This window comes from Solanum pennellii, chromosome 4, assembly GCF_001406875.1.
Source record: "Solanum pennellii chromosome 4, SPENNV200".
NCBI classification, from domain to species: domain Eukaryota; kingdom Viridiplantae; phylum Streptophyta; class Magnoliopsida; order Solanales; family Solanaceae; genus Solanum; species Solanum pennellii.
The window spans coordinates 228196-254664 of NC_028640.1; the positions used below are offsets into that span (position 1 = coordinate 228196).

Here is a 26469-nt window from a genome sequence, read left to right on the forward strand (position 1 = left end):
ATTATCTGTTAATTTGCAGGAAATTACGCCTAGATTTTGATCCTACACGCGTCTCATGAGCTAATTTTCAAGGTCAAAAGTCAAAACTCGTATTTCCTGTAGTGTTGCCTATGTGGCAAGCAGGCTACTCACCTCAATCATCTGTTAAATTGCAAGTAATAAAGTTCATATGAAATATTATGATGATGATGGAGAAAAAAGTCAAAAAGGGAAAAATACACATTAAGAGAGAAAATGATGAATTACCTAAGAATGATGAAAGTGACATTTTGTAGGAGACCTCAGAATTTATTACATTTAAAGAAACATAAAGAGGGAGAAATAGACTAGAGACACAGCATATAACTGTTTTAAGAAAAAAATCTCATTCTATTTTGTCAAAAGATTTCACATGATATGTTTGAAATCGAACATTTTGACACATTTTACGTACCTTGAATTTAAAGCCATGAGATTCAGAAGTTTTCTTTATTCTTTCAAACTTCATATTAAATCAAAATTATTGAAAAATCGATATACTTAAGAGATGTATTAGGTGAAAGTCTTACGGTTCCTCCATACAAATTTGTATGATATTACTCGGATGTCTCAAGAAAATTCATATTATTTCATTAGTACAAAAGGAGAGTCTCGAAACAATGATAAAAGGCAGTTTTATTGATAGAATGATTATATTGAAGGATAACACACAATATAAGGAAAACAAAGGGTTAATTGAGTCTACATTTCAGTGCCTTCACTTTTTAAGATAATAACAAACTCAAAGAGCCCTTTAAACCTATTACCAATGACATGTGATTCATTCCTAAGAATATCAACTTGTAACTAACAAAGGATGATGAAATGATGTATATTTTTGAACTGAAAACTCTACAAAAAGAAACAAAAAGGACTTAGAATTTACAACAGAGAAGGCTTTGCCTCCAACCCTTATGATGTCTCCGTTCTGCCTTCGCCATTCTTACTGGACTACTGTTCCATTCAGATTGTAATCTGTAAAGACATGATAAACACAAGGAAAATGTTAGTAAAAACCGATAGCTTCTGGAAGATGATGGGAAAAAGGAGTGTAGTATAAGATGTCACAAACAATTACACTGGGAAGGCGAAGGATCTGGCACTGGTTGTGCTGCTATCTGAACGAAGAGAGATGTTACCCGAATGTGCTATGTGACCTGAGTAAGAAATCAAACCAGATGCAGGTCCAAAACTTGCCTCTCCATTTGCAAAATGACCATGCACACCGAGGGGGATACTACTAGAGTTCTTTTCCTCGAGATTAGCCACATTTGGGGGGTCGGCGTGAATAGTACTGCTATTGCTGGAGTCTACACTATTGGAAAAGTGAACTTGAGTAGCAGCTGAAAAGCTGTCAGAACTCCCATCCTTTTGACCGGAGACGGCCTCTAATTTATGGGATTCTTCAGGCAAGTGTTTGTCACTTTTCGCCACGCTGCTACTTAAAGCCAGATCAGTCAAGTTGAAGTCGCAAGTAATAGCTCCAGGTTCCGACTTGCTATTGTTAGAGAAGTTGCTACCTGGTCCATAGTTGTTTGTTCCATCAGCTGGCGAGACTGCATATTGGCTGTTGAAAGCTGCTACCGAAGTAGGCATCTGCAATTCAAGAGAAATTGCATTCGCAATCAAGTTTTACCACGGGAATGTATCTAAAAAACATGCACATAGAGTTATAAACCATATGGTATCTTAGGTGAATTCATAAATATAACAAAATAAAACCTGATTAGCCTGCTGTGCTGATTGATCAGCATCAGAGTTCGATTCTTTAAAATTCTGAATGTCGGATTCTTTTTCTGATATGTTCGTAGGTTTTGCCGTTGTAGTATCTTTTGATCCAAAAATCTTCATCACATCCAGATAAGAGTCCTTTTCAGCATCTTTGCTCATATTATCTTCCAAGAAGGGGTTTATACTGTTTGGAACAAGTGATTTAGTATCCTCATCTTCTTTAGCTGTACGATGATCAACAGAAATTTTGACGGCACTTTCAACTGATGAAGCTTTGGACTCACCAGATGAGACCAATTCACTGTCGACACCTTCCCTTGTGTTTCTAGGCTGATGTTCGTCAGCAGCTAGAGAAATAGACGAGTCAGGCTGATCATATTTCCTGCTTTCAGTCACAATTTTATCCATGAGAGGTACACCCTCATCCATGCATATGTCTTTCATAATGTTATAGTCATTCTCTTTGTAGCAAATTGTCGATTCAGGCAATTCGAATTCCAGGACACCCTTATCGGTGTATAAGTGAGTGTCTGCACCAAACAACTCTGAAAGAGAGGTAAATTGTGCACTGGAGACTACGGTTTCCTTTTCTTTATCGTCGAAGAAATTCACAATAATAGGGTCCTCAAATTTGGGAATACTCCAGGGGTGATCTCTATCTGCTGTATCACATGCAAAAGGATTTCCATTTCTCTTGCAAGAAGTTAAACAAGACGGGGCTTCGTCCGGATCATCTTTCAGAGGTGAAGCTCTATTTTCATGTTTGTTACTTCTTGAAATATCTTCGATAAATACAGAGTCATCAAGTTCCTGAACATTCCAAAATTCGTTGTTCTCCTTTTCACACGCCAAAGAGTCTTTAGTGCCATCACGACTGTTTGAATCAAGCAGATCTTTCGTTGGCAAGACTAAAGACTTGGAGTCCTTGCAACCATTTGAGTGAGTTGACATTTCATCCCGATTTTCTGTCATTGTAGCCTTCTTTTTAGCGTGTTAAGTCACTGTCATTGCATTCAAATGATTCAGAAATCATGCATAACTGATGCAAACAAATGATCGATTGTTACAGACGAGTTTAACTTCTCAATGCAAGAACCAAGTTGAGAGATGTGTATGGAGTCGTGTTTAGATGCAATTTGACAATATATAAAATTTAAGATGTAAAGCATTTCCATAACTAGACAAAGGATTTGAACAAAGTCAATGGATGAAACATGCATAAGATTAATCCACTTACGAGGTTGAAACATATGAAAGTTGTATCTTAGAAGCAGCGGCAAATGGCAAAAGTAAGATATTAGTACTCACAAGCTTTCAAGTAGTACATCAGTGGATCAAATCTTGAGAAATACACAGACGAAGTGAGGTAGATACAGCTCAGAAACCTGCGACAACAGAATTTACAAATATATTTAGGAGGAATTGGCCCTTGAATAATTGTAACTTTAGCAACATCTTCGAGCTAAAAAAAATGAAGCAGCAGAAAACAACATAGCATAACAGGGCAAAGCCTTCTAGTCATTACAACGAGAGGGCAGCAGCCAAAAATGCACTATAAATCAATCTAACACCGCCTCAACCCATACTAATGACGAATATATGAATCCTCTATAACCAACCATACCACTCTATAGCAGGCGGAGCCAAGGTTAAGAGTTTAAGGGTTCTAAATCAATTCTGTTTGCAGGTTCACATGTTAATATACATATATTTATTTAATTTTCTAATACAACTATAGAGTCTACGGAAAAGCTAGTGGGTTCGTCCGAACCCACCCACCTAGCTCCGCCTCTGAGTCCACCACCACCACCAACAACATACAGCTACCCTTACACTAGATTACAAGTCTCTGACCAAATACAATATGAAGCCCAAAAAAGAAACTAGAATGGCAGTGAACCAGTCTCAAATACGACAGACTATCCATATCAACGGGTAGATCTAATGCATTTTGCACTATAAACATGAGTAACTATTGAAAATAGTTCAGATCATCTATCATCAGTTTTCAAGAACAAATCAGCTGATTCTCAGTTACAAAGGATTCACACAAACTAACAATAAGTTTTTTCAAAAAAACAAAAAACAAAATTGCATAATAATCTCAATCAAATACAACAACATACCTAACGTAATCTCATAACTGGTGTCAAGAGAGGGTGTTGTGCGCATACCGCATACCTTAGACAGAGATTGTTTTTGATATACGCTCAGATAAATAATCTCAATCAAATATGCCAGAAAATAACCAAAAAAAAAAAAGTAAAAGCAAGAGGCTTCACTTCCTATACAAAAAATCACTTTTTAATGCTTAATAGCCTAAATCATGTTCGCTTGTACTTTTCAAACCAGTTGTCTCTCTCGTGTCAGATCCTTCAAAAATATACTATCTCATCGACTTTTTCTAAGAGTCCGAGCAACATAGACCTAAACTACGTTAGATCCTAACTTTGTCAATAGATAATGAAAAAGACACATTTCACTTTGAAATTTTTGTACAAAGCTTTTTTTTTTATACAAATCCCATCTCCTAAGTCAAATGACAATTCCCCACCATTTATGTTTTGTCCTTTAGCTCTATTAAATAAATTAGTATTAATCACTTCTAACTAGATCCAATCCTGATTAGTAGCTATAATAATATTTTAATTCACCCCTCAAAAAATTTATTACTAGAAAACAATGAAAAAGGCCTTACATTCTGGTAGGTTCTTATCAGATCCCAAGAAAATTCACAATCTCATTATCAATAAATAATCTTAGTTAGTATTTTAATTTCTTTAATCATATGATTAACCATGTTCACAATATCAAAATATAAAAAAATCAAACACAAAACCAATCATAATACTTTTCAAAAGTATTATCATACCTTAAAAAAATGCACTATTTTTAGATGATCTGACACACGAGATTTTGCGAAAAGATAAGTGGAGAAGAAAAAGGTAAATGAAGATATAAAATCCTAAAATGTGAAATCAACACAAAAATATAGGGGAGAAACGGCAAGAAAAAGTCAGCCGTTTTAATTTTTAATTTACCATCTAAATTTAATCGAAGCTACGATTTAAACTCCGAACAAATCAATGTGTTACTTACTCTCTCTCTCTTAATGCAATTAATACTCACTTATTTCCTACACACTCTCTACATGTATATACATATATATGATTATAGATAGTTAAGTGTAGGGTGTTCATCAATTGAATTAAATTAATTTTATTTAATTTAAATAAGAATAAAATAAAAAAAGTTAATGTTTAATAGCTAAAACATCATTTATTTTAAAACAAAATAAAAAAAGCATGTATATTAATAAATAACAATAACATATCTACTAATATTAGTTAATTGTAATCAAATATGCTTTAACATACTTACAAAGAGTGAATATATTTATTAAAAATTAAACAATTATCATTAATTATCGCTAAAAATTATTTTTTCACAAGAGAGATGAAAATTGAACACTCATTAATGTTTTTTACAGAAAGAGGACAACAATATTAACTAATAGATATAAATTAAAACAAAAAAAAAAGTCGGTTTACCGGAAAAACAGATCACCGCCGTCCTCCGCCCTGTTCCGGCGTGTCGTAAGCATAAATCAAATTCTGACTTAGATCTAGAAAAAATAGTATTTCTCATATATTTATATATAGTATAAATAAAATTTGAGTGTGCTTTAGAAAATATTAGAATTTTTTTATTTTTATTTTTTGGAAGAGCTGACTTTATTTTTTGTATGGAGGGGAGAAGAGAGAGTCAAAAAAGCTGAAATAGGGACTCACTTATTAAAGTGCACACTTTTTGGATGCTACAAGTCAAGCTACTATTAAATTTTTCGAATTCGATAATTTTAGTTTAAATGTATACTTATAATTATACGAGAAATGTAACTCATATACATAATAAATATTTTTTAATAATTATAATTATATTTATTTTTTTAAAAAAAAAGTTATCGATAAATCTCGATTGTATAACACTTTTGGTCAGAGAGATTTTATTGCGTCTGTCTAATTTTTTTTTCTCTTACGTTGATAATTTACCATAAATATATAGTGTTTTTATTTATTTATGGGGTATCCTTTTTCTTGTATTATTATATATAGTCAATTTGTACATGTAGGTAATTTTATTGATGGTTATTTGGTACCATTTTTATTTCTGTTGTACTGCAAATTTTTCATGATGTCCCCACTTCTTTTCTTCTTTTTCAACTACAATTATTTAGCCACTCAATTACTATATTTTTATCTAAATATTCGATTTTTTTTTAGTTACACCTACTTGTCAATGCTTCTGAATTTATAAACCTAAGTGTTTGATATAATTGCTTGTGCATAGGGATGACAAATGGAGCGGGGCGAGTGAAAATTCTAATATTTTGTTTGAATGGCTGTTACGTATATTTGATATCATATTATACTATGTTATGCTGTATTGTTTTAATAAAATTACTGTTTGAATAGATTGTATTGGTCTCTATCGTTCCGTAAATTTGTAATTTAAAAACAAGATAGGGTAAAAAAAAATTATTAAAATAATAAGTAAAGACAAAATGGAAAGAAAATATTAAGGTAACAATGCGAACACCAAATTGGTCATTACATAATTTGGGTCTTTTCATTATTATACAATAATGAATTTAAACGTACGATACAAGATAATTTAAATAACAATTAAAACAAACATTGTATTTAAACTAGCAACCATCTAAACAAGGGGAAACTCATTTAGTATAACATAATCTCATGTTTTTCATAATGAAGTCTGATTTTCAGATTGTATTTTGATAATATTAAGCAAATTGTGATTATAATTACAAACTTTAAGTTAGACCTCTTATTGTGTTGCTTATACTTATTTTAGGGAAAAACAAAAGATATTTTGTTTGAATTCCACATAAATGCGTGTAGATTAATTTTGGGAAAAATATATATTTTTAACTTTCTCCATCTCTAGCTTTCACTGATTCAACTTATCTAGACGATAGCTTAAATGAAGAAAAAAATAAGTATATTAAGTAAGGATTAAATGGAGAAACATTGTCATCATCTAATTTATGACTTCAATATTATCGTCGTTGTCAATGTAAAACATAATGCATGAAAGTACTAAGATAGATTGAGACAAGGGTATTTAATTACACTATATATATAAAATTAAAAACTAGTACTTTTTATGTGTGTATATATAAAACAAATGTTGAATATCTTTTGAAAGCGATATTGCTTCAACCTACATCTAATCACAAAAAACGTATGGAAGTTGTTGACCTTTAACGACTTCATCAATAATAAGTAACTTGCTTAAGATTTTTGAAAGTCACCTGGCTTGCCAATTTTAATGTTCTGTGCACCTAGGAATTCAATAATCGCGTTCTTTTGCCAGCTCTTGAAACTCCTGCAACGATATTCAAGTAATAACAGATTATCTAACTGAGATAAACGATGAAATGATGCTTTGTTAATAAGTACGCAATCCTAATCTTAGGGTGAATTAACCAGCAAACCATTTGCAACTGATGAATACATTTAATCTGTATACCATCCTTTAGGTACTCTTGATCTTATACTAGCTTCTAATGACATGCTTATAAGAACTACGGTTTTATCAGAGGTTGGAAGGCAACAATGTATTTCTATTCATTCTCTGAAGCCTGCAATGCTCATCATATCCTAGTCTACTCTTTTTGGTTGTTTTGTACTCAACAGTCAAAAGAAAATTAGTCCTACTTCAGTAGTAAACATGATGGGGAGAGGAAAAGGGAAAATTTTTCACCTGTGCCACCTTATGAAACCTACTGCCTGACTATTATAGTGGTGCACACAGGCTAAGGAGACTGTTTCTGCCAGAAATATCTTACAGAATCCTAATGTAGCGCTAAGAGTGTGGATATATAATAATTAAAGAGGATTTAAGTGATAAAAGCAAGTTCCTGGCTACTGTGTCATCAATGGAATTGTTTGAAGTGCTGGTGAGAGTAGATCAATTGCAACAGAGTCATGGAGAAGCTAGAAAAAAAGCCTCGGCGTTATTGGATGAAGGGGAGACATTACGATCCTGAAAAAGGACTCTAGACAAAGATTATATTGTTCTTTCCAGATAACAAGTCATTAGAAAAGCTCAGTCTTTTGTTTAACTTCAAGATTACGATAAAGAAAAATAAGATTTAAATACTCAAGGCGTTGAGAAGAATGAAGTCTATCAAACTTCGAAAATAAATAGCGTATGTAAATGTGCACTCTGATTCTGGAAAACTGCAGCTTCTTCCATATTAAGATCATATTTTCATTTTCTATCATGGTTATTGCTCTGTCAAAATATGCTCAAATAAATGGTCATCCAATAAAAGAATGAAGAGATCATTTGGAAAATTTAAGCTTACTGAGATGGTCACTCTTTGATGTAACATATTTTCACCGTCTTAAAATTCGTATCTAGTCAGTTCACCCTGGCTCTAAAAAGTGGTCCTTACGCTCCATATGGGAAGAGGTAGATTCAGTGAAAGTTCAAGTGATACTAGTGCAGGTTGGGAATTGGTTTATTTCTTTTTATTCTTTCATTGTGTAGAACCAAATATAAAAAAAGAGATCTTTTTTTTGTTGCAAATTAACTTACTTCTGATCAAGATGTGCCAGAATTTCTCCACCAGGAAAACCTGCTTTAGTAGCATCATATGCTGCTCTAATTGAGTGTTTCCAAGTTCCGGCAATATCTTGTGCATTTACTTTACCTTTCGATGGACCAGGATCTTCCATTGGTAAGGAGTAACCAGAGAGGAGTTGGCCCACCCAACAACCGTCCTTCCTGTGAGCGAACGAAAACAAATTAAACCAAACTTTGGATTACTTCATGCAGTTAGTGTAAACTAAGCTAAAGAGTCATTAGGTTGTAAAAGAGCAGCTGCAACAAATCAAACACTGTATAGTCTGCTCAATAGATAACTTGAAAAGCAAAGTAAGAAGATACAGAAAACAAAGCCTTTTACAGTTTAACTATGGCAAAGTTTTAATGCAAAATGATCGCATACATTCCAAAGGCTCCAATTTCGAAGATATAGAGGCAATAAATAAGTTAGTAACCAAATTACTTACTTTATCACATCTGTATGTCGTGGCACATAATGTCCTCCACCAATTCCTAGAAGGACTTTGTTATTTGCAGACATACTGGATGTCAACGAAATGACTTGTCAATTCAGAATAATACAGAAGACATTGTTTACAAACAAATAACATTAACAGCTAGATAAGATAATCATTCATTCAAACTATAGTCAGTCTAGCTAATCTCAGAGAGTTAATTTGTAAGGTGCAAAATTGTGGGCAACAAAACCATAGGACTGACAGAACAGAGATTAACAGAGTCTGGGTTTACCAAATTCACTCCTGGATCAAAACCAGAACCAGGAAGTGCAAAAGTTGGTTAGCATTTTGATTATCATGCTGGTCGCATTGGACAATTTTACACTTCAAAAAGAAGGCTTTCTCATGCTCCAAATAGGAGATCATATTCGGCTCTGTTGCAGCCTCATTAACAACATGTGGCTTCTTGCTAAGAACTTCCAAAGTTATAAAGAAAAGCACTACTGCATAAAGCTTGTGAAGGCTATGGAAGAACGAAAAAAAAGGTCTAGAAGAAACCAAAATTCCTTCTTGCTTCATTTTTGTTCAATAATACATGGGAGCAGCTTCAGAAGAAAAGAGTAGACAGATACTCTGAAGATGATGCTCTAAATTCCAGAAAAGAAACTTCAAGTAGGATGCTGGTTCGCATTGGCTCAGGCGGTGTCGATATTTGATTATTACATAATTTTGCAAGTAACTGGAATGTAATGAGCCTGTCGGTAATATTTTTTTTTTTTATGACGAGTGAAAACCGCAGCCGCTACCCTTTTGAGTGTGCAGAGGGTAAAATCCCTGCTCCTATGCAATAACTTGCAAACCACAACCAACACGAGGCAATCCCGGTGCGACGAGCTCGACCCAGATGGCAAACCCCTGGGTCGCATGTTGATGGGAACAGAAGACCAATAAGTTGCAAGGGAAGAACAATAAAGAATTATGAATCCAAATATGAGAACTGAAAAAATAATAATAAGGGAGCTCTGCCTCTGAAATCAATGCTAGCAATAGTAAAAGTTACATAGGGAAGAATGTGGTTTTGCACTATAAATGTGTCCCCAAAACTTCACCTTGCTGTACTCAGTTTCTTTTCTTTGCTTAAGAGGTGGGGTAAGGATGAGGAAGTTGTCGATACACACACCCAATTCTAACAATTTACTTCGTTAGAGAGAAGGGAATGCTCAACCAAAAGAAGAGCCTAGGATGTTTGAGGGATACAGGGGAAAAACTTGCAGATGTAAACGATACCTGCTCCAGTTTCCAACAGGAGGACCTCCTCCAAGTCCAAGTCCTTCCCAGACTAACTGTGAGTACAACATACATGTGTTTAGAGAAAATCAAAATACGTAAGCGTTGATGTTTTTGGATAGACCAGACCATAAGAAAACTAAATAAACCAAAGGAAGTCCTTCGCAGACTAAATAAAGTTGCAAATATAAGACTTTCAAGATAGCAACATCCTTGACCAGTAAAACAGCCAATAACAAAGTAAAACTCACCAGAGCAACAACTTGAGCAGCATCCGGCCTCTTCCAGTACTCCTCAGTACTACCTAGATCAAGCAAGTAATTAGTTTCACAAACCACATAGCTGATGAAGTAAGTGATGGAGTAAAACTTGTGCTGTTGTTGAAACAGAGAAAAGAGATAAATAATAGAGAAAAAGGGGCCAAAATAACTATATAGACTCAGCATTCTAATTGTGCACAAAATGAATGGCATCCCACTCCAAACAACTATAAAAAAGGAAAAAACAAAGAAAGAAGGGTAGAGATGAACAGAGGGAAATCTAAAAAACAGAGTTAGTCTATATCAGCCTAAGTATTTAAAAGGGATATCCTAGAAGCAAGAAAATGGACACACAAAAAAAATGAAGCAATCCCAAGTAGAAGTCTTGTGAAGCTATCTCCTTCAACTATTAAATTGAATCTTGCATGATTTGTTTATTATTATGTTAGTTAAGAAAAGTAATTACCCCAGAAAGAGAAAAGAAGAGTGTTTACACTACCTACAAAAAGAGTTCAATGTGAACCAAGGCAATGGCTTAGTTATCTGCTTTATAACTGACATACAGCCTGATTGGACACCTCTGCTTGCTTAAAATTTAGGAAGATTTACCTTGTTCCCTAATCCATACATTTATCTCGGTGAAAACTTCCTGTCCTTAGTCTTGTGTTCTTCCTCTCTATTTGAACACTATGATCTTCTTTCATATAAAAATTATAGAAGGGGAAAGAAAAAGAAGCTAACAAGTAATCACTTATCAGTGCTGGTACCTTTTTTCTTCTACCCAATTTTAGATTTTACTTGAATCATATGTAACTCTGCTACAATTGGTATAGTAAACTTCTAGATCTCCCTTCTGTTCCATTTATGGCCTGTTTATCTCACAAATGCAGAATTTTGTGGACATCTTGGAAATTATGGAGCTTTAGTTCCACTTAACAAGTGTATATAACATGAATGCATAAGATATGAAATAGAGCACATCGAACTATTTATTTTATGGTGTGAACTCCAATTTTAAGGAGGAACTAAAATAAACAAAAAACTCATGAAGCTTACCTATCTCGATAAACATTGTTGGCTTAGTTGTCACGGGTCCATGATGAGTAGCTTCAAAGGTGATCTATACCAGCAAGGAACAATAGTATTAGTATTCATTCCATATTACATGTCAAGTAGAGGGAAAATGGAAAACAAAAGAAAGAAAAGTTATTTGGAGAGAATTGCCAGGATTATCTAGCAGAAGAACAATTTTTATAAGAGCCATAAAAATTTGATCATAGAACTGGTATAGAAAAGAGCCATACTTCAAATTCGGGAATGAGATTATGAGATTCAGCAATTTTATTCAAAAGAATCATCCATGGACCCATCCTTGGATTTGGTGGAGCTGCCCACCCTGGCTTCCCTCCTTGTGGTGGAACATCCCCCTCTTTCAAATGTGGCACCCCTAACAAACATTGAACATAGTTAGGACTTCATTAAGGTGCTGCAAATACCTAAGCCCATACATCAAATTTTACCGTACTCTCTCCCAATTTATAAACATTCTTTCCATGTTAAGATGCTTCGTAACGTTTGATAACCATTCAAATAATGATATTATCCTAATCAGTTTTTACAACTTCTAGTAATTCAAATTCATTTAATTATACTAGTTCTAAAATATTTCTTTCCAGTACCAGTAATATAATACTCCATCCCTACAAAACTTATATACCACTCTCTTCATTTTATGATGTTCAAAATGATAGACACCATTAACTAATACTTGTTCCATTTCAATTTATTTCTCTTACTTTCCTTTTTATTCCGTTTAAAAAATGAATGTCTCTTTCCCTTTGTTGCCCCTCTTTAGTTCCAACACCCTCATATAAAATGAGACGAGAAATTTACAATTACACAGAGGCAGAGGCAGATGCAGCTTTATATCAAAATTGCAAACAATTAATTGGTCTGAACCCATAGCTTTTAAAATATAACAAGTTCAAATGCTAATAACCTTAAAATTGAGCTCATAGAATTTAAATTCTGAATCGACACATACCAATGGGGTGGATGGTGAGAGCGGGGCGGTTAGACACAGCAGTGTGTTTACTAAGGAAGATAACCTCATCGACCGTCTGACCAGTAGCATTCTCCCAACGTTGATCCAAATCATCTTCTTCAACAATGCCTTTGTCATGCTCCAATAGCCTGACATCGCCATTACTGAAACTTCTGATACCTTCATTCAAGGTGGGCCCGGGTTGCCAACCTGGCTTAGCTAATAGCTCCTTCGCCGGGCAAATTGATGCCGGATCCACCGTCGTCGCCACCACTAGCTTCACCATTTTCGCCGGCTTTTCTGAGACTGAAGATTCTGTGCGAAATTTTTCGCAGAGCATTTATATATCACTAGTTTGGTGCTTTTTGCCGTGTCAAAATTTGATTGTTAGATATGTTTTATTTAAATTGAAAATCTATATAAATATATGATATGTTTCATTTAAATTGAAAATTTATAAATATTTTATCGAACAGGTAGAAAAAAAAGAAAAATATCAAAATCATTAAATTCTTATCGATTATTATTTTTACTGAGAATTGCTTGATTAAATTAAACTTAAATATATCTCCAATCTTGCAACATGAGTGATATATATACTCATAAATTCTCATCAAGTTTAGAGGTATTCTCAATTTTTTTTCTCAATTTTTATTAAGAAACTCATGATTTGAGATTATTTGCTATGTCATGTGACAAATCTGAAATATATCAACGTGCATTTAAGTTTAATTAGACAAATATAGAAATATTTTTAAGACGGTTAACATTTCGAAAATGAAACTAATCATTTGTTTCAAGTTTCTGGATATATTGCAATACTTTTCTCAAATAGAGAAATATTAAAAACGATTCTAAATTCAACATGAATTTAGTTTCATCCTAAACTATTGATAAAATATTTTTTTTTAATTTGAATAATTAAACTTAAATGCACACTTAAGTAAATGAAAATATATCCTTAAATTCTCGAGAAATTTAGAGTTGTTTTATTAATATTTCAAGAATAAAATTTATAATTTATGTAAATTTAGAAAAAAAAACTTAAGTAATTATTTCTCTTTTTTTACGGTGAAGGACACATGTTGTTGTACGCCTCCAAGTTATGTTTCATAGTTATGGCTTCAAAACCCCAGCGCATTCGTCACTGTAAGTTGTCATTTCCAACAATAAACCCTAATTATCTCTTCTCAATGAATAATAAAGTTTGAATTTTTAGTTCATTTTTTTGTTGAATAGTGGTGGGAGCAACTTGGCAAAGCGCAATGAAGAAGGCGAGAACCATGAGTACTGAGACTCACACTGAATCATCAATGAAAGATGGCTTCTCTAAATATGCTGATTACCTCAATAACCTGGTCAAGTTTCTTCCTTTTTGGTTTCTTGATCGCTTTGTATGTTGTTTACTTGTATATGTCTGTCTCGTGATTAAAAACTGGTTATTTGTGTTTTCCTTAATTTGGGTAATTGAATTGGTAGCAATTTAGGGTCTGTGTTCAGTACGAAGGAAAATGGTGGTGGTAGGGGTGTGGGATGGTGGGGATAAGGGCTATGGGAAGGGGGTGAAAATGAGGCGCGTTGGAGGGTGGGGAGGAAACAATCGATGTGGAATGTAGGAACTTATTTTCCATGCTGCTTTCATCAGGGAAGTCATTTTTCATTGGAAAATGTTTTCCTTCATGCCGGATACACTCTTAGTTGTGATTATTTTTTATACACCTCAGGGTGAACATAATATGGAAAATGTTACTGAAGTAGGCTAGAGTTTGAAGAATATGTTGACCTAGAACGTGGCCAGAGGGTGGTACCTGTTCTTGTGTATTTTGGGTATAAGCTGGTTTTTGTTCAGCTCTACTAAGGAGTTGCTAAGCTATCGGAAGAATGTGTGGAAAAGAAATGTTTTGGAGGATTCGTGGCAGATCATCTCAACTTGTACCTGGTGGACAATATGCCCAGACATTGCGCAGACAAGTAATACCATTCAGAAAATTAGGATGAATTGTTTTTGTCTTTTTTAGTTTTGGTGTAAACAGGACATGACGGAGGAAGCAGGAGACTTGGTAGAATTGTTTGACAATATTTAATGCATGGTTTTTTCGTATAGGAGTCCTTTTTACCTTTGGAAACTGTAAAAGAACCCTTTTAACTTGTTTTTGATGTTAAGAATACGACTGGTTACCTATACTTCTCCCCAAATCCCATAGTTTTACAACTTGATATGTACAATGTGGCTTTCATGTGGTCAAGTTTCCAGGTCTAGTCTCACCAGTCACAACGTTCTTGCAAACTTAATGCAGGAAAATGTAAAAGTTTGTTTGTAGAACTTCTTTAGTTTACTACGACCAAATGGTATTGGTATTCAGCTAAGCAGGAGAGAAGTGAATTGGAAATGCTGTAGTGAAATTAATATCATATGGTTTGGATGGCAAAATTTGAACTTATTATCATGTTTTCGGCTTGTGCCACTTTATTTTGAGAGTCAAATGTTTTCCCAATCGAAACATCATATATCAATGCAGATATTTGTGCTTTATTGAATGGATGGCTCTGTTCACCTATCAAAACCAGAAGAAAAAGGAAGATTGTTTACTTTTGATAATTTTAGAGAGGAGGTGGTTTATTTGTGAAAAGATGAATGTACATCCTATGTACCTATCGCTAATTTTGCAGTTATCCATATCCACGTGACTCTCTAGTCAAACCTAGAGAATACATGTCTGATTATGTCTAGAAAGTCAAGATGATTTGTATTCTTTTGTTTCATTTTTGATGTAAAGAAAACTATGTCGAGGAGACTGAGTCACTGGTTGATATGATAGGTTTATGAAGCTGTAGTCCTAAGCATGGTTGGGTTTTTGTAATGGTAGTTAGACTGTTATGGTGCAGATCTAATACAAGTTTTTATATATACATGTTACCAGTTTCAAAATAACATGTCTGAGTATGTTCATGCTTGAAGAGATAAATCTCAGTTTCAGATTCTGGTTTGTCAAAAGAGAAAGTTCTAGAGTGACGATTGATGGCATAGAACACTTAAACAATTTTTTCTTGCTAGTTTCTGAATAAATTCTTATCTTAGCTGATTATAGCTTTAAACAAATTGATGATGGAGAAAAGTCACTTTTGAGTATAGAAGAATCAAAATTCACATGGAATTTGTGATACATGAATTTTGTTGTGTATGATGCAGAATGATAAACGAGAAAGGGTGGTTAAAGCCAGCCGTGATATTACTATGAACAGCAAGAAGGTCATTTTTCAAGTGCACAGGTATCAAATCTGTTGCTGCCCATGAATTTTCTTGTGGAGCTGTGATGCACTATTTTTCTCTTTTATGCGTTATAGTTTATGGGTTACCTTGTCGTATCATATATGCACTGTCCAGATGGTTGTTGTATACCTGGGTCCTGGATCTATGCATTGCTGCTGTAAATCATTTTTCTCGCACATTCTTGCTAATGTATGGCTTGAAATCTTATCATCTTCAAGGCATTTATCCGCATGAACAACATGTTTGAAACTGATGCTTGTGTCTCAATGTGTATGTAGTATGCCAGTACCAGCACAGTTTCTATTTGTCCTTGTTTAGCCTATGCAGTCAAAACGTGTCAAATGTGGATAGCTATTTATCTTCATTTGCTCCACTTTGTTGAATTTTATGTAAGGTGAATGATTATCTTAGTTTTTTTCTCTTCCCTTCATTAACAGAATGAGCAAGCAGAACAAAGAGGAAGTTCTGGATAAAGCAGTAAAAGATCTGACAGCTGTGACTGATCAATATTTGTCCCGGCTAATTAAGGAACTGCAAGGGACTGATTTCTGGAAGCTAAGACGAGCATATTCTCCTGGGGTGGGGCAGTTGGTCTTATTTTGCTTCTGAAGACTTAGAAATATTCTTATTTGACTAAGCTTGTATGCTCTTCCAACTTGTAGGTTCAAGAATATGTTGAAGCTGCAACACTTTGTAATTTCTGCAAGACAGGGACTCTATTAACTCTTGATGAGATGAATGCGACCTTGATCCCGTTAAGTGATCCTTCTGTTGAACCCTTGCAGATTAACATCTTAGACTATATCTTAGGGGTAAGCGTCTCATCTGTTTGTATTTTTCAAGTTAAGCAATGGTAAGAAATATTGTCATATTGCTAACTTTTCCACTTTAGCTTGCGGACTTGACAGGAGAATTAATGAGGTTAGCAATCGGTCGAATTTCAGAAGGGGAACTTGATTTTGCAGAGAAGATCTGCAGTTTTGTGCGTGAAATTTACAGGAACCTTACTCTTATTGCCCCAGAGATGGATGATAGTTCAGACATGAAACAGAAAATGGAAACAATGCTCCAGAGTGTGATGAAGATAGAAAATGGTATAGTCTTCAGCTGTTGTCTACGGCCAACTTCTTTCTCTTTGTACCTTAGTTCTAACTTCTAACCTAACTACTAAATTACAGCTTTAGGACAGGGTAAACAAAACTGTTTTTAAGCAATTCTGTTAGGCAATAATCTCTTTGTTTTCAGTCTCAGGCGTTTGTTCATTTCGTTATTCAAAATATGTATGTGCTCTGGCTACCGAATAATTTAAATCATTCTCGTGTGTAGTTCACCTGTGTGTTCCTTGTATAATTACTATAATATATGTTCTCATTCAATGTTTGACACTTTGACTAATTTACATCTGAGTAATATATTCAATTTTTTTTTGTTGCACTAGGTAGTCGGGTATTCAGATTCCATCTGGATTCTGAATAGGAGACTTGATATTTCTTATGTTACTCTGGTGTTTCCTGCAGTTTTTACTTGATATTTTACCTTTCATTAAGTATCATATTTTAAAACAAAATGTTTGCGTTTAATTTATTGTTCTAGTTTGATCTGGTGCAGTGAATATCTGTATTTGGTTCTGGACAAAGTGGATAAGTAGTTAGTTACTAGCAACTGAATCTGGAAAAAACTCGAGGCGTATCTCTTATGCAACTGATTGTTCTGCAGCTTGTTTTAGTGTTCATGTAAGAGGATCGGAGTATATTCCCCTTCTTGGACCTGCTGATACCAGTTATCCACTGTTGGGCATGCCAGACATTGAATGAAGAAGTAATTATCTACTTTGTTAGTGTGTTTACAGAAGTTATTATGCCTTGTACTAAATTATGCTGCAATTTCTTATTGAAGGCAGAAAGATAAGTTCTTGTTTGCTGTTGAAGTTGTTGATGCAGCTCTCCCAGCCTGCATATGCACACGGGGCAGAGCGTCTTTGTTGGGCTGCACTTCCGCATGTGCTTTTGCAAGGTACCTTGGTGCAACGATTTGCATCTTCGTAGGAGAATTGACACATTTTGTAATTACTCCAGTCCACCTAGTGAACTTTATGCGACTTTGTAGCGGAGATTGTATAGCTTACAAGTACTCTATTTCCTCCTACTGACCTGCAAGATGGATACCTTATTCGCGAAATCGTTGCCAGAGTTTGTTTTCTGAGATGATTTCAGACTAGTACACTCTTTATTTACCCAGAAGGTATTCTGAATCAATGTTCTTTTTGTTGTTGTTATTGTATTTCATAGCTTTGAAACTTAGATCTTCTATCTGCCTTAAAAGAGGACATATGTTGATTATTTTTGGCTTAATACATAGTCAACCCCTTAAACAACATCATACTCGGTGAAATTTCACAAGTGGAGTTTGGGTAAGGCAGAATGCACACAGACTTTACCATTGCTGGAGGTAGATTAAATGTTTTTGCAAGACCCTCGGCTCAAGTAAAGAGGCAACCTCTTAAACTTGTTAGGATATTCCCTTTAGACACTCAAACTAAGTCGTATTTCAATAAGTGTTTCAGTACACTTAAAATTCAAACTTTGAAAAAAACAAGCAAACATATATTGATTTTTACTTATTCACTTTTAGCATATCATGAGAAACACAATCATTTTCCTAAGATCATAGAAATTTTATACTTCCTCTATTTCAAAAAATATGACCTAGTTTGACTTGGAACGAAGTTTAAGAAAAGAAATAAGATTTTTTAATGTTGTCGTTCTAAATTAAAGTTATGTCAAATGTATCAAAATGTCTTTTAATCTTGTGGTCTTAAACATGTCACGTGGAAAGTTAAAGGTCATTATTTTTTAAACAGATTAAAAAGAAAATTGGGTCATTCTTTTTTAAACGGATGAAGTATCAATTAATATAGTAAAACATATACTTCATGAGCATGATTATATTGGAGTGAGTATAAATAAATTCTTAGCCTTTTTTTACCTGTATAAGTTTTTATATTCTGATGAGATTCTTAAAAGCAAAAGCAAAAAGGAAGTTTTGTTGGGAATGTAATTGAACTGTTGATCTTGTGGCTAGGTTTTCACAGCTTCCCCTAAGTTGTTATCTTGGAAATGTAATAATTAGTGGTAAATTTCCATAGCTAAAAACAAAAATATCATGCTATTCTAATTTAGCTTATAGATTAGCTACGAATTATATTACCCAAATAAAAATTCAGTTAACTAGGGACTATTTACCGATGAATTAGTTGGGAATTACCAATAAATTTCTGAACTAATTCCATATTTTCTAGTAATCAAATTTAGATTAACTTAGTAAATACATTCTTAATAAAAACTCTGATAAAGATTAATTGTATAAATGAGCAAGTAGAATAAACCCTACAAGATACAATTCCTTAGGGAAAAAAAGGAAGATACTCTTTCTGTGTTTAGAATGAAATTTTAAAAAAGAAAGATAATTAAAATTTGTGAGTGTGTAACTATAAATTATTTCATTAAGTGGAATTGTTACTCTCTCGGTATAAAAAAAGAATGATATACTTTTTTCTTTCGTCTGTTTAAGATACAATAAAATCTTTCCTTTTTTGACAATATTATAATTTCAATTTTCTATGTGACATGCATGTTTAAGGCCACAAGATTAAATGACATTTTGATACTTTTGACATAACCTTAATTCAAGATTACAAGATAGAAAAATCTTTTTTATTTTTTTAAATTTCGTGTCAAGTCAAACTGATAGGTCATTCTTTTTTAAACGAAGAGAATACTAAATATGAAAATATGTCATTTTTCGAAGACTTACTACTCCTATCCCATTTTATATGAGTTAGTTTGACTCAACACAGAGTTTAAGAATAAAAAACTTTTGAAATACGTGATCTAAACTAAGTGATAAATATTTGTGTGATTTTAGAAATGTGTCTTTTTTTTTTTTATATACTGATAGACTACACAGAAAAGCAAGTCAAGCATTGTGTGAGAAAATAATCAAAGGAATATCAGCATCACAAAGCACATATATTTCTTGAGCTTTCTTCACCAAACCAACTCTTCTTTAATTTTTAATAATTTACCTAAAAATAGAAACCCTGAACTTGTTGTTTACCTCACACAAAGGAATTTCTTTTACAACAAAAAATGAACAAAAACCTATTTTTGTGAAAATGTAAAAGAACAAACTATCACTCACTACTTATTCATGTTTGACTTGACACTCAAACACTCATTTTATTACCTCTAAGCTATCTAAATATTAGAAATCAAAAGAATACTAACACTTAATAAGTGTATATATAAAATATGTTAATGAGTTACATTCAAGTTAGCTAAAAAAACATTCTCACTAGACGAGCTAGTGATGAATGCAAGGTTACTAAAACGGACTAACTTATTACACATAAATGACCTAATTAGTGTATTAGAGATAAGTAACATAAAATAATAAATTAGTGAAGCATGAAAATGGAGAGGAATATTAGGTTAAGAGAGGTTGTCTGTCTGAAAAAGCAAGTACATGATGATAATAAAAGGATAAGACAGGATATGGGAGACAATGATAACCACAAATAACTAATGTATGTATGTGTTTAAGGATTTGTTGTCTAACATTGATTGGATACACAAGTGTTTCCTTTAGTGTATGTTGGATATACTATCAACCCTAACAGGTATTACACAAGTTTTAACTCTACTTACCTCACTCAAATCTCTAATTTGTGCCTCTTTTTCTCACTTTTCCAGGGCTATGGACATCATTACTCTCATACTTTTGGAGTCGGTATAGGAATTTCGATTAAATATGAACCACACACTATAGAGTCCATTCAGAATGGTGCTTTCAACAGTATTTTCTTTATGTTATAGTGAGGGTGTCCAATTGGACACTACTCTCAGTCGGAAAATAATACCATATATATATAAATAAAGTAATATATGAAATAATTAAATAATTAATATATTCTGGATACTCTTTGACGAAATAAAATTTTGTAGCTCGACGTTTTTAGGTGTCTTGAAAGAGCCGGCTGGTGCTCACTTTGGACACTCTCCGTGAAATTCCTGGCTGCGCAGACTAGTTTTCTCTATACCCAAAGTTCGAACACGAGACTTTGTGATAAAGGATTGACACAATGGCATTCTTTCTTTTACTTTCACTTTCCTTGGCTTCTTTTTCATTAAGCTTTTACAGCTAGCTAGTACTAACTATACCCTAAAATTTTTAGTCATATGGAAAACTTTGAACTTGATAACACGTAGAGATTGAAGACAAATTAGATGATCAACATGAGTAAACAAGGCCATATATACTCCCTACGTTTAAAAAAGAACGACATCCTTTCCTTTTTAGTCTGTTTACAAAAGAATGACCTTTTTTTTGTAACAACTTTCCACGTGGCATGTTTAAGACCACAAGATTAAAGGGCAATTTTGTACATTTTTGACGTAACTTTAATTTAGAACCGTATGATCAAAAGTCTTCTTTATTTTTTTAAACTCCGTGTCAAGTCAAACTAGACCGTTCTTTGTGAAACGGAGGGAGTAATATATAATTGCAATTATCATTACTCACACATTTACTTTGAAGTTATGTAATCTGAAGCTCTCAAATCACTCGATGAATTACTATCAAAACAAGAAGTAGAATAGATAATGTAGTCCCCCTTCAATGATATCTGAGAAAATTGAAACGATACAAAAAAGATTAGTATGAATATCACGCACAAGTCGAGAAATGGTCCAAAATAGAAAATGTATGTTTGACTTATTACATGACATATTTATATATATATCATTATAGTTTACTAAACATGCAAGCTAATTAGTCTTTGAAACACAAAAAACTCAACTTGTATGTATACAAGAAATTACATTTATTGGTTCTTAATTTCCAATCTCAAACTTTCAACCACTTAATTGCTTGTTTCCCATTCAAAGCATCCATCCTGGTAAAATTCCAGTAGCATTCTGTGTTGATGGTTCTATACTATCCAATGGAGCAAGATTGTACCTGTAATTACATGAACTTCAGATTCTGAATTCGCCCCTACAACGCTCATCAAATACATTAAGAAATTAATTTGAATTGATCCATATATAATATACTTTCGTCTCTCGACTTCCAACATAACTCACTTTAATAAACACATAAAGAAATTATTTTGAATGTATGTATTTAGTATTACTTTAGGTTTTGAATTCGTCTCAAACTTACAAAACGACTCACATCAATAAATACACAAAGAGATTGATTCGACTGTATCTATTACTTTAGATTCTAAATTCACCTCTAGACTTACGACATGACTCACTTCGATAAATACACAAAGAAATTAATTTGAATGTATTTGTTACTTTAGATTCTGAATTCACCTCTCAACGACTCAATTCAATGGTTCAATTTAAAATGTTGCAAAAAATGTGCTATTTAAAGGAAAAAAAGAAAACATAAAATTATATATTACCTGTTTGGCACTATATTAGTATTGCATTGTAAAGGCTGAAAGAACCCCTCTGACTGAGCAGGTTGTTGTCTGAATTGTATATTTTGCTCTCCAGTGATATGCCAATGTGCTACAGAGTTTTCTTCCAACTATCATAAGAATTTCATAAAACCACGTAAAAAGTACGATAAGTTAGACATCAAAGAAAAACTCATATGAATCTGAAAATCCGAAATGGAGAACAACTGAGTCATATACCATAAAACAAAGACTAAGGGTGTGTTTGGTATGAAAAATAATATTTTCCATGGGAAAATGTTCGGTTTCTTACTTATTTTCTTTTACTATGTACACAAATAAAAAGTATCATTCTTGATACATTTTTATATAATCTAAACAAATACTATGAGAGGTGATGGCGAACTTAAGGTGTGTAGGAAGATCGAGAGAATACAATCAACGTAGAATGTCGTCACTTGTGGAACTTGTTTAACCTACTTCCACCGGCTAAGTCATTTTTCTCATTTTTAAAAAACTTACTTTCATAGAAACAATTTTTTACCTGAAATTTAGATCATGAAAAAATCCGGAAAAAAAAAATCAAACACGCCCTAAAAAACTCATAAAAGGTCCAAAATGAGTGCTTTGTACCTTTGTTTTCAAGGATCTGTTGATTTCAAGAAGAGATTGTTCCTGTAGAAAAAAGCAAAAAGAACACATACAATGTCAAATTAACAATTGAACAATCTATTTAATTGTAAACTTAAGGGATTATATTATACAATACATACCTTTTGTTGAAGATCAGAAAGTTGATCAAGCATGTTTTGTGTCTGAAAACATATATGTTATCAAAGAGTAGGTTAACAACTTCTTTTACCAAATCATGCAACCAACTATTTACCCTTTAATTGTTTATAATTAGCATGTAAGTTGATGTTGTTGCAAAGTAAATATGTGTATGTTTTTGATACATGTTACACTTACTGATAAATAATACAAAAGTTACAATAATATACGCACTTGGTAATCTTGACTTTCCTTCAATTTCAAAAAAAAAATATTTTCAATTTCAAAAAATCTTGACGTTCCTATTGTTTCCTTTGATTAGTCATCTCATGCATCTATATCTTTGATTGCATTTCTAGACTTTATGTCTGCACCCAAAAATATTAAGGAGGCTTTGATCATTCTGAATGGTTTGAAGCAATGCTTGAGGAAATTCATGCCAAAGATTATAATAAATTGTGTAAAATAAAAGAACTTATTTTAATAAAATTATATATTACACCAAATAGGGCAAAAACAAGTGTGTTTTTATTTATATATAAATTGTTGAACCCATTGATACGAGGTTAGGTATTAGTGTATTTGTAAAGAGGTTCAATGTCTCAAGTTCAAATTTCTATAATATATGATATTGTCTTGCATAAATTTCTAATTCCACCACTGAATTGTCATCGGACATTAAGATTAGGACTTATGATCTGAAAACCTAAAATTTGACAAATAAATTAAAGGTGCATAGAACATACCCTTCTTGATCTTATTAGCCTCAAAGATGAATCCAGTTGACGCTCAAGCTGTTCCAAATCTTTTGTGTTTAATTGTCCTAAGTCCTCTCCAAGTATATGCCTTAAAGATTAAGAATAATTAAGTAAATACAATGTCATTAAGAATTAGGGTAGAAAAATAATATATTTGAGACACAAATATCATATTAACAAGCCGCCCCTTAATTTATTTCACGGGGTCTCATCTAAACATCCTGAACCTGTTCAAACAAACGCATGATTGAACATGTCCAATTATGCATGTTCAAAATACTTCTAGACCGGTTCAGGTGTTCAGATGAACCAATCAAAATGAGACAAGTAAAAGTGTTTTTCAAACAAATAATGTATCACCTTTGTGACTGTTGTAGCACTTCAACTCTTGCTTTCAGCTTCATATACTCTTGGTAGTTATTCTATTCCATAATAACACTAATTAGTTAGAATGAAGATAGGGTGCTTGGCATTAGTTATCAATATCGACTTATCAATTATTTACGAAGAAATTAAAATAAGACAGATAATCTGTTATAAAAGGTTAAATTGCATCGATACTGTCAGAGTATATAAGTTAAATTTATCATTTAATTACGAAGTAAATTGCAATTCTGAGGAAGATGAAGTAACCTGTGAATCCTTTGAAGACTGGCCAGTTTCAAGGTCACCATAGTTGCATCTATGGTATCTCTCCAGTGTATCAGACATACTAGGGAAAAAAAGACAAGTTGCACAAAAGTGATAATTTGATTTAGAGGGATCTTCAACTTATTAAAGGATCATACTTTATTTACTCTTTGGCAAGAAGTGTAATTATTACTAGTTTTTTTAAGCATGTTACAAAGTATAATAATAATAATAGTAACATTTCAATATGATCTCATGAGTGGGGTTTGAGAAGAACGGGGCATACGTAAACCTTATTCCTACCTCGTGAGAGGTAATCTAGAAGTTATTTTTGATAGACTCTTTCAGCTTATGAAAAACAATTTCAAAACTAGGTTTAGCCAATACAAGAGTAAAAACTATGATAAAAATACGATAGACAAGAAAGTCCATGAAGTAAAAACAGTACAGACAACCCAAGTAAAAGAAACAACGGTAATAGTACAATAAACATTAATAATAATAATGGTATTGATAATAATTAGAACTATGCTCTCCTTGAGGAAAGAAAGAAAGAAAATTGATTAAATAAAATTAGTTATAAGTTTCAATGTCATTTATTATTAACAAAAAATTTGCATACTTGATCCAAATAAAAAAATCAAGTTTAAGCATATTGAAAATGTTAGATTACAAATATCGAGTAATAATTATACGCTACTATGATAACTCATTAATATTAAACTATTGATTTACTCATTAATTAATATTCTTTAATTATAATTATCCAATAAATGACTTGACAGTATAAAAAAAAAACTATATTGTCAATGCATAGAGGTTACATAAACCAATATTATTTCTACTAAGTTATTTGATCTTGATTATGCTTTTTTAAAATTGTTAATTATTATAACTTAAAGTACTTCTTATACATGATTAAAATTATAAGCAAAAATTAACTCGCAAAACTCGAATCACATAAATTATAACAGATAAGATAGAGCAAATGACAAATTTGTCGGTTCAAGAACATTACTGCAAAATTAGATGAAAGGCAAGTCCCTAACTTTAAGAAAAAGACAATTTAAATGGTCACTCAATTAATAGGCTTTTTATTTTAAAAAATTAATATTATTTCTTAATTTTAGTATAATTTTTTGGAATAATAATTATTAATTAGATAATTTTTTAAATAGAATCGATCAACTCCAAAAATTACTCCAATCCACAATACAAAATTTTCTATATAAATTGAGCTTAAATGAAAAGCTAAAGGATTCATATCGTCAATTTCGACTTGATAAGTAGTTAGGTGTTATTTGTTGCCATAAATAATCAAATCAAATTCTTTTTCAAAGTTTTTTGATGTTTTCAAAAACTAAAGATAGAAATTCATCCAGCTTTAATTCAATTCATATTATAAAACTTCTTTTTGATTCATGTGTCTGTACTTAAAGAACATATAAAGTGAGGATATTTAAAATTTATTTATTTATTTATAATAAAAATAAGAAAAAATGGAGGTGGAACATCAAATCATAACAAAAGTTAGCTCATAAAATGAACTAATTTGTTTAACAATTTTAATGTTAAAGAAAACCTAGATCTAATCAAATGAAACATTTGATTATTCACCCTTAATAAATGTACCAAAAACTCTATTCTCACTCAGATCTATAACATCAATATATACTCAACAACAAATAAAAATCAACAACCATTTTACATATATTTAAAAAAAAAAAAAGATTACAAAATCATAATGCACATAAACATCCGTTTAATCATAGATTTTGAAATTAAATCTCAAACATTTCAAGTTTTTATACATTTAGAACTAATTTAAAGTTTTGCGTATAAAACGTAAATGTAAAGCTTAAACGGAACGACATAAACATAAAAATATTACCTAGAGGTACTGCAAAATTCATATAGTTTGCCTCTATTAGAGAAAATGATAAGAGCAACTTCAGCTTCACACAAAATAGAAAGCTCATAAGCTTTTTTGAGTAATCCATTTCTTCTCTTAGCAAAAGTAACTTGCCTGTTTATCTTATTTTCTATTCTCTTCAATTCTACCTTACCTCTTCCCATTATAATATTATTATAAAATATAGTTTCAAAAATCTTATATTATAATAATCTCAAAATCTA

The 26469-nt window shown here is 32.5% G+C and overlaps 4 protein-coding genes across 12 annotated transcripts; 1 reads left to right on the plus strand and 3 right to left on the minus strand.

Annotated features, from left to right (window-relative positions):
- Nucleotides 1-628: 628 nt before the first annotated feature.
- Nucleotides 629-5499, minus strand: LOC107015905. 5 transcript variants are annotated; one of them, XM_027916801.1, is made up of 6 exons: nucleotides 5301-5498; nucleotides 3876-3930; nucleotides 3058-3134; nucleotides 1741-2788; nucleotides 1097-1614; nucleotides 629-993 (listed from the first exon to the last, which is right to left on the minus strand). In XM_027916801.1, the coding sequence occupies exons 4-6, from the start codon at nucleotides 2719-2721 to the stop codon at nucleotides 894-896; spliced, it is 1599 nt and encodes a 532-aa protein (XP_027772602.1). In that variant the 5' UTR covers nucleotides 2722-2788; nucleotides 3058-3134; nucleotides 3876-3930; nucleotides 5301-5498; the 3' UTR covers nucleotides 629-893. The 5 variants fall into 5 exon arrangements, with proteins under 5 accessions (XP_027772602.1, XP_015071820.1, XP_015071823.1 ...); XM_015216334.2 differs by having other exon boundaries at nucleotides 1741-2750; nucleotides 5301-5497; XM_015216337.2 differs by lacking the exon at nucleotides 3876-3930 and having other exon boundaries at nucleotides 1091-1614; nucleotides 1741-2750; nucleotides 5301-5499.
- A 1380-nt stretch (nucleotides 5500-6879) lies between these two features.
- On the minus strand, nucleotides 6880-12817 carry LOC107015967 (D-aminoacyl-tRNA deacylase-like). Of its 3 annotated transcripts, XM_015216425.2 has the most exons (8): nucleotides 12435-12812; nucleotides 11695-11837; nucleotides 11447-11510; nucleotides 10382-10434; nucleotides 10131-10186; nucleotides 8853-8927; nucleotides 8377-8565; nucleotides 6880-7158 (listed from the first exon to the last, which is right to left on the minus strand). In XM_015216425.2, the coding sequence occupies exons 1-8, from the start codon at nucleotides 12772-12774 to the stop codon at nucleotides 7065-7067; spliced, it is 1014 nt and encodes a 337-aa protein (XP_015071911.1). In that variant the 5' UTR covers nucleotides 12775-12812; the 3' UTR covers nucleotides 6880-7064. The 3 variants fall into 3 exon arrangements, with proteins under 3 accessions (XP_015071911.1, XP_027771854.1, XP_027771855.1); XM_027916053.1 differs by lacking the exon at nucleotides 8853-8927 and having other exon boundaries at nucleotides 12435-12813; XM_027916054.1 differs by lacking the exons at nucleotides 6880-7158; nucleotides 8377-8565; nucleotides 8853-8927 and adding an exon at nucleotides 9392-9758 and having other exon boundaries at nucleotides 12435-12817.
- A 653-nt stretch (nucleotides 12818-13470) lies between these two features.
- On the plus strand, nucleotides 13471-18005 carry LOC107015726 (translin-associated protein X). 3 transcript variants are annotated; one of them, XM_015216102.2, is made up of 8 exons: nucleotides 13471-13583; nucleotides 13674-13792; nucleotides 15625-15704; nucleotides 16143-16284; nucleotides 16368-16517; nucleotides 16598-16799; nucleotides 17422-17523; nucleotides 17602-18005. In XM_015216102.2, exons 1-7 carry the CDS (start codon nucleotides 13517-13519, stop codon nucleotides 17517-17519), a joined length of 858 nt encoding a protein of 285 aa, XP_015071588.1. In that variant the 5' UTR covers nucleotides 13471-13516; the 3' UTR covers nucleotides 17520-17523; nucleotides 17602-18005. The 3 variants fall into 3 exon arrangements, with proteins under 3 accessions (XP_015071588.1, XP_027772586.1, XP_015071589.1); XM_027916785.1 differs by having other exon boundaries at nucleotides 17634-18005; XM_015216103.2 differs by lacking the exon at nucleotides 17602-18005 and having other exon boundaries at nucleotides 17314-17451.
- Nucleotides 18006-21440: 3435 nt separating this feature from the next.
- Nucleotides 21441-26469, minus strand: LOC107017231 (MADS-box protein 04g005320). The gene is made up of 8 exons (XM_015217500.2): nucleotides 26225-26469; nucleotides 24337-24415; nucleotides 24064-24125; nucleotides 23692-23791; nucleotides 22948-22989; nucleotides 22808-22849; nucleotides 22178-22305; nucleotides 21441-21723 (listed from the first exon to the last, which is right to left on the minus strand). Exons 1-8 carry the CDS (start codon nucleotides 26407-26409, stop codon nucleotides 21645-21647), a joined length of 717 nt encoding a protein of 238 aa, XP_015072986.1. The 5' UTR covers nucleotides 26410-26469; the 3' UTR covers nucleotides 21441-21644.

Bases quoted from the DNA above. Each gene is read 5' to 3' on its own strand.
- LOC107015905 (XM_015216335.2), bottom strand. From the start codon at position 2,721: ATGACAGAAAATCGGGATGAAATGTCAACTCACTCAAATGGTTGCAAG. The intron at 1,615-1,740 runs GTTTTATTTTGT...CTTGAATTGCAG, and splicing joins CAGCACAGCAGGCTAATCAG to ATGCCTACTTCGGTAGCAGC. The intron at 994-1,096 runs GTAATTGTTTGT...ATGTCTTTACAG, and splicing joins AGATCCTTCGCCTTCCCAGT to ATTACAATCTGAATGGAACA.
- LOC107015967 (XM_015216425.2), bottom strand. From the start codon at position 12,774: ATGCTCTGCGAAAAATTTCGCACAGAATCTTCAGTCTCAGAAAAGCCG. The intron at 11,838-12,434 runs GTATGTGTCGAT...AATGTTTGTTAG, and splicing joins TCTCACCATCCACCCCATTG to GGGTGCCACATTTGAAAGAG. The intron at 10,187-10,381 runs GTGAGTTTTACT...TTGTACTCACAG, and splicing joins CTGCTCAAGTTGTTGCTCTG to TTAGTCTGGGAAGGACTTGG.
- LOC107015726 (XM_015216102.2), top strand. From the start codon at position 13,517: ATGTTGTTGTACGCCTCCAAGTTATGTTTCATAGTTATGGCTTCAAAA. The intron at 13,793-15,624 runs GTCAAGTTTCTT...TGTATGATGCAG, and splicing joins CTGATTACCTCAATAACCTG to AATGATAAACGAGAAAGGGT. The intron at 16,800-17,421 runs GTATAGTCTTCA...ATTGTTCTGCAG, and splicing joins TGTGATGAAGATAGAAAATG to CTTGTTTTAGTGTTCATGTA.
- LOC107017231 (XM_015217500.2), bottom strand. From the start codon at position 26,409: ATGGGAAGAGGTAAGGTAGAATTGAAGAGAATAGAAAATAAGATAAAC. The intron at 24,416-26,224 runs GTAATATTTTTA...TTTTTTCCCTAG, and splicing joins GAATTTTGCAGTACCTCTAG to TATGTCTGATACACTGGAGA. The intron at 22,850-22,947 runs GTATGTATTGTA...TTTTTTCTACAG, and splicing joins TTTCTGATCTTCAACAAAAG to GAACAATCTCTTCTTGAAAT.